The 7192-nt window shown below is 44.4% G+C and overlaps 1 protein-coding gene across 1 annotated transcript in view; it reads right to left on the bottom strand.

Moving 5' to 3' along the window:
• Positions 1-700: 700 nt before the first annotated feature.
• LOC140116753 (transient receptor potential cation channel subfamily V member 3-like) overlaps positions 701-7192 on the bottom strand; it is a 111800-nt gene continuing 105308 nt past the window's right edge. Inside the window, exons 15-16 of the mRNA XM_072133187.1 lie at positions 4515-4591; positions 701-1353 (exon numbers count right to left, since the gene is read on the bottom strand). Coding sequence (XP_071989288.1) covers positions 1229-1353; positions 4515-4591 — 202 coding nt within the window. The 3' untranslated portion in view covers positions 701-1228. The remainder of the gene's footprint in view (positions 1354-4514; positions 4592-7192) is intronic.

Raw genomic sequence — 7192 nt, 5'->3', positions numbered from 1 at the left:
TGTTGTTTTTTGAAATGCATCCAAACCAAAGTCCAGCCCCTGTGTGCACTTCTACACACTGATATATTTACAAAACCCTAATATATGTCCTCCTATTCCCACATACCTACATACATATCTACAGGCACACTTACCGTCCATGCTGGATCTGTAGGTAAGCAGTGTTCCTGCAGATTTGATTACACTACCCCCCTCTTTATCACTGCTCCGACTCAAGCACATTTTAAACCAGAAGAAAAAGGAAAAGTAGAGGTCATACCTTTCCCCAACAGCTAAATTCCTCACCCAAATACCTCCTGCAAGAGGACACTGACCGGGAGCAGCGCACAGGAAGAGGGAGAGGGGCGGCTTGTGAACTCTGCTCGAAGCTCACTGCTGCTGTACACACCAACTATGTGTGCAGCAGACGCTACAGATCATACACATAGCTGTAAATTCTTCCCCTGTTTCTCCACTTTGAAAACGTGACATTAGTCACATTTGCTAGCAGTCTCAGTGACCACAGAGTAACTTACAGCAGGAAGAATCTGAATGTTTTGGAAGAGTCTGAGAACTTGTAGCACAGGGCTTGTGATGCCGCCTGCTTTCTCCAGCAGGTGGCGCCGCCTGAGGCAGAAAGATCAACCTGCATCATGGAAGCAATAATGAGGTGATAATAGACAGTGCTGCTTTTTTTCTTCTATTTGGAGGCCAACACAGTACTCTATTTAGTATATCAAGGATAGAGGAATACTACTGCTTATATAAGAAGCAGGAATCACAAAATCACCAAGCGCCCCTTTGCATGGTAGAGCTGCTAGTTTCTATACAAGTTAAATACAGGCAGTCCCCGGGTTACATACAAGATAGGTTCCATAGGTTTGTTATTAAGTTGAATATGTATGTAAGTCGAAACTGTATATTTTATCATTGTAGATCCAGATCAAATTTTTTTTTTTCCCCAGTGACAATTGGAGTTTCAACATTTTTTGCTATAATTGGACCAAGGATTATCAATAATACTTAATTACAGACACTTTACAGCTAAACATTGCAGTCTGGGACCATAGTGAAGGATCCAGAGAGCTTCACCAGAGGTCACAGTCGGCAGAGAGGTCCGTCTTTAAGGGGTCGTCTGTAAGTAAAGTGTCCTTAAGTAGGGGACCGCCTGTATAGAGTAAAAATTACTTTAGTAATTTAGTATTTTAGAACTTGTCCAAAGTCATCAAATAGTGTTTGGTCTTTGGTCTTAAAGCCTGGTTTCCATGACTGAATCCTCTTCATTTTCCTGCAGGATTGTAGGATGTTCCCCTCGGCCAGATACATCCACTTCATCCATAGCTGGTTTGCTGGAGCAGCTATCAGCTTCTTTTACTGAAGAAAGCAAAAAAATCTTTTATAAATACCAGCATTTTTCATGTGTTTTTAATGATGGTAAAGGCATAAATTATACAATATTGCAGGAACTCAATTGGAAAGTTTATATAAGTTTTTTAAATAACAAAAGTGGCAGAGGTCAAATAACTGCCCATTCTGTTTTTCAGGGAGTAAGAGTACGGAGACTTTGCCAATTAAGGTCGCCTTGTAGGCTTGTGGAGACTTAAAGGAGTTGTTCACTTTATGCACATTCCAGTAAAAAATTGATTGTGTTTGTGTAGTGAAAAGTTATACAATTTTCCAATATACTTTGTATACATGTATCAATTCTTTACGGTTTTCTAAATCTTTGCTTGCTGTCTTCTTGCTGGAAACTTCATTTTTTCTCCCTGTAGATAAACACCGGTCCATGATCAACCTGGTGCATGTGAGTATTAGCTTATATTTTAAGGACCCATTTGTATATCAATTATGTGGATGTCAGTTTTATTCCGAGACCTATAATCCCTCTTTTGGCCACCTAAAGGGGAATGACCCCCTCCAATCCCCTTGATTCTTCATGAGACATATTTACTGCTAGTGCCTCAGATTTAGAAAAATGTATTTTAATAGATACATGGGAATATTCTTTTAATTGTTGCAAAAGATTAGGGATAGAGATACAGGGTTTAGATACAAAAAACAATATATCGTCTGCATACACTGCTATCTTAATTTCTTCTACCCGGGATATTATGCCCGTGATATTCTGGTCTAATATAACTCATCTAATGAATGGCTCTAATGCTAGCACATACATTAAAGGTGATGATGGAGAACTCTGTTTAACTCCATTTCTTATCTCCTGACAGGATACCATTTACCCTCACCTTTGCTGTAGGGTTGGAGTTTAAAGATAAAATCCACTGCATCATACTATGCTTCAGGCCTATTCCACGCAGTGTCTCAGCCACATATATCCAATATATCCATATATCCAATCTTTCTCTGCATCTGTTGAAAGCAATGCCACTGGGCTTTGATGTATTGTTTCTGGCTTCACAGCGTGTTAAAAAAGCCTGTCTGATCTAAGTGTATGAGTTTAACCGCCAAGGGCATAAGGTTCTAGGCTAATATTTTTGCCATCAATTTTGTGTCCACATTGACCAGGGAAATTGGCCTGTAGCTGGGACACTGCGTGGGGTCTTTACCTGATTTCGGTCTTACCTGCTATACCTTCATGGTAGCAGCTAAGCAAAAATAATTTAATCCAAGATTGAAGCTCTGCACTGCTGCTTGGGGGAGCCCTTACAGATGAAATCCTTCCGCTGTCTATGCCAAGCAGCTCCAAATCCGCTCCCATGTGCTCTGAGTGACAGTTGTAATGGGGTCTTGGTTTACACCACAGCTGTCACTTAGAGCTGCAGGGAAAGACTATGAAGATACACTCACTTTATTAGGCCACTTTATTAGGTACACCTGTCCAACTGCTTGTTAACACTTAATTTCTAATCAGCCAATCACATGGCGGCAACTCAGTGCATTTAGGCATGTAGACATGGTCAAGACAATCTCCTGCAGTTCAAACCGAGCATCAGTATGGGGAAGAAAGGTGATTTGAGTGCCTCTGAACGTGGCATGGTTGTTGGTGCCAGAAGGGCCGGTCTGAGTATTTCGGAAGCTGATGATCTACTGGGATTTTCACGCACAACCATCTCTAGGGTTTACAGAGAATGGTCCGAAAAATAAAAAACATTCAGTGAGCGGCAGTTCTGTGGGCGGAAATGCCTTTTTGATGCCAAAGGTCAGAGGAAAATGGGCAGACTGGTTTGAGCTGATAGAAAGGCAACAGTGACTCAAATTGCTACCCGTTACAACCAAGGTAGGCAGAAGAACATCTCTGAACGCACAGTACGTCGAACTTTGAGGCAGATGCGCTACAGCAGCAGAAGACCACACCGGGTGCCACTCCTTTCAGCTAAGAACAGGAAACTGAGGCTACAATTTGCACAAGCTCATCGAAATTGGACAGTAGAAGATTGGAAAAACGTTGCCTGGTCTGATGAGTCTCGATTTCTGCTGCAACATTCGGATGGTAGGGTCAGAATTTGGCGTCAACAACATGAAAGCATGGATCCATCCTGCCTTGTATCAACGGTTCAGGCTGGTGGTGGTGGTGTCATGGTGTGGGGAATATTTTATTGGCACTCTTTGGGCCCCTTGGTACCAATTGAGCATCGTTGCAATGCCACAGCCTACCTGAGTATTGTTGCTGACCATGTCCACCCCTTTATGACCACAATGTACCCAACATCTGATGGCTACTTTCAGCAGGATAATGCGCCATGTCATAAAGCTGGAATCATCTCAGACTGGTTTCTTGAACATGACAATGAGTTCACTGTACTCAAATGGCCTCCACAGTCACCAGATCTCAATCCAATAGTGCATCTTTGGGATGTGGTGGAACGGGAGATTCGCATCATGGATGTGCAGCCGACAAATCTGCGGCAACTGTGTGATGCCATGTCAATATGGACCAAAATCTCTGAGGAATGCTTCCAGCACCTTGTTCAATCTATGCCATGAAGAATTGAGGCAGTTCTGAAGGCAAAAGGGGGTCCAACCCGTTACTAGCATGGTGTACCTAATAAAGTGGCCGGTGAGTGTAGCTCTTCAGGATAAAGTACGTCTTGCAGATCTGCAGTGTTCGATTAAGCGTTTATTTTTTCTAGTCCTGCCGGTACTAAATACACACATAAAGGTTTGGTTGCACAGATCTTCGGGGCAAATAGCTAACAATTTCTGCTGTTGCATGATGAAAACTGTAAAAAGTTGTGGTTGTTTATTCCAATCTTACTTAAAGTATATAAGGCTTCATGCACACGAGCATGTGGTTTACTAGGCCGTATCCCGGGCCAAAGGACATAGCCTGGGTGGCGATGGGAGGGGTGAATAGCCAGGAATAGGGTCTTCTCTATATTTGTGGTGTTGGTACCGGGCTCGGTCACAGTGCGGTGAGATACCACGTGCTCATCACTCTGTGATTAGGTACAATAGACCTCTATGGTGGTTGTGATCTGGCTGCAATTTGCATGGCCAAATCACAGCCCCAATACAGTCATGTATATACAATATGAAGTGAAAAGTATCCAAGCATGTTATACCACTTGACAAACCTTTTGACTGTGTTACTCCATCCTCTTGCACACAGGTGACTGCCCTGTGCCATTCGCTCCATTTCACTTTATTGATCCTGTAGGTAGAGAAAATATTTATTCTTCTGTTTCTTCTTGATATGTTCAACATTTGTTCATGCAACACCCCTAAAGATGCAAAGGGTTAGGTAAATGTTACGAAAGTGTCCCTCATGTCAGAAGCTGTAACATGGGAAACATAGTGATTGCAGCTTAAAGCTACTGCCTGGTAAGGCAACAGTTAATTGTGAAATATGTAATTAGCCAATGATCAGTCTGCTATGAAAGCTGGAGTTTGATTGGAGAGGTGCTACCACCTGACCAGGGGGAGTATAAAACCCCTGCTCAGTGAGAGCACATAGTCGCAGGTCTGATCCCAAGGAGGGCAGAGAAAGACAGTGGGGCACATTTACTTACCCGGTCCTGTCACGGTCCAGCGGCGCGTTCTCAGTCGAGGATTCGGGTCTTCCAGCGGTTCACTAAGGTCGTGCGCCCGATGTCCACCAGGTTTCACTGCTGCACTGAAGACCGTCGGAGTTCACTGGAGTTCACTGGAGTTCACTATCCTATTCCTGGTACAGGTAAGCGCGTGTGAAGCGACGCTTTTTTTTTTTTTTTTAATTCCACTTTTTTTCCGAATCCGTCTGGTTTTCGTCGGCCCTGATTTCCATCCCGTGAAAGCCGGCGCTGATGCGCCACAATCCGATCGCGTGCGCCAAAATCCCGGGGCAATTCAGGGAAAAACGGCACAAATCGGAAAAATACGGGAAACCCGACGAAAATGCGCAAATCAGACCCTTAGTAAATGGCCCCCAGTGTGTGCAGCACACCTTCAGTGCTACCACAGAAACTAATCCCTGGAACTGATAGAGCTGAAGCTTCCACAATTTGGACACAGCTCCACCTCAACTATCCCAGCCTGCATTCACTATCAGGCTGGTGCACTATTCCTGTACACCACTTTCCATGACCACTCCAGTAACCAGCATTCAATGTTAATCGTCTTTGGGCCGTTGCCTGCTGTTTGGAGTTCAATAAAGTACTGTAAGTTGATTTGCACAACGTTATCTCCGTCTGATCCCTGAATACGGCTGTTTACCCCCATGGGCTCCCCCATCCATTACCCATGGACTTATCCTACATACACTCAGGGATTACCCCAGGGAGAACCAGTACATCAGCCTCTCCCTCCTTATTTCTTGCACACACCACCTGCTGGAGACCTGCCAGGCTGTGGGACAGCCCTCTGTCCCCATAACAAGGCCCAGAAGGTATTCTGGGCCTCGGCTGCCTCCAGGCCCAAAATAAAAGGCTAGGACCCGATGGGGGATGTTGCAAGTGGCGTCACGAACAGTATATTTACTTCTGGGCCTTTTACTAGCACTTTAAACTGTTGTTTTAAAAGACTGTGCTGCCTATCCCTGCTGCCATCCGGGTTAAGGCCCAAGTGATTGTGCTATCCTCGTATTATAATATTAATATTGTAATATGTGTATTGTATATGTGTATTGTAATATTATTGATATTATCAATGTATTATCCTTATAGAGCCAGAGACTCTCCTGGATTCTTATCCTTTGTTTAAAGTCAAGAGACTATGCTTGAACTTTTCCACTGTTGTGCTAGTATGAACCCATTCAGGGCCGCATCTGCCATGAGGAGAGATGAAAATCTCGCCTTAGGCGGCAGAATGCGGATCCCTATAAAGGGCGGTGAAATTCGCCGCTCTAAAGTGGGCGATTCGGGCGCCGTTAATGGCCGAATCGCCCACCAGCTAAATAAATCGCGCCTGCCTCTTTAAGACCCCCTTTCCGGCTGCTGCGTCGCTCCGTTCTAATCAGTGACACAGGCGTCATGACTAGAGATGAGCGAACATACTCGTCCAAGCTTGATGCTCGTTCGAGCATTAGAGTACTCGAACTTTGCCCGCTCGAGAAAATGGCATCTCCCGCCGTTGTGATTTTTGGCGGCCAGAAACAGAGCCAATCACAAGCCAGGAGACTCTGCACTCCACCCAGCATGACGTGGTACCCGTAGACGTCGATAGCAGTGGTTGGCTGGCCTGATCAGGTGACCCTGGAATAGACTAGCCCCTGCCCGTGCTGCTCGGTTCATTCTGTGTCTGGATGCCGCTAGGGAGAGAGCTGCTGCTGGTCAGGGAAAGCGTTAGGGTGTTCTATTAGAATAGTGTTAGGCAGGAGTGATTCTACAAGAACCCAACAGCCCTTCTTAGGGCTACAATAACGTTATACATTTTTTTTTTTATTTGCTTGTGGCTGGGCTTGCTGGCACTAGTAGTGCAGCTAGTACCATATTGTGAGTAATTTGCAGGGGGACTTGCTACCGTTGTGTTTAGCTCTTAGTGACACACATATCCACCTCAAACACCAAAGTGGGACAATTTATTAGGGGTTTGATTAGAATTAGGCAGAGTCTGCTGATTTATTTTTTTTTTTTACCTTTATTTCATTTTATAGCTCAAACTCATCTTGCAAAGCAGTGTGCTTTCAGTGTAGGCTAGAAAATAGCCATAGGAGAACCCCAACGGCTTACTTAGGCCTACAATAGCGTTATATTTTCCTTTTTTTTGTTTGCTTGTGGCTGGGCTTGCTGGCATTAGTAGTGCAGCTAGTACCATATTGTGAAGAATTTGCTGGGAG

Source organism: Engystomops pustulosus, chromosome 2 (assembly GCF_040894005.1).
Source record: "Engystomops pustulosus chromosome 2, aEngPut4.maternal, whole genome shotgun sequence".
NCBI classification, from domain to species: Eukaryota; Metazoa; Chordata; class Amphibia; order Anura; family Leptodactylidae; genus Engystomops; species Engystomops pustulosus.
This window is presented reverse-complemented; position numbering and strand designations above follow the sequence as displayed.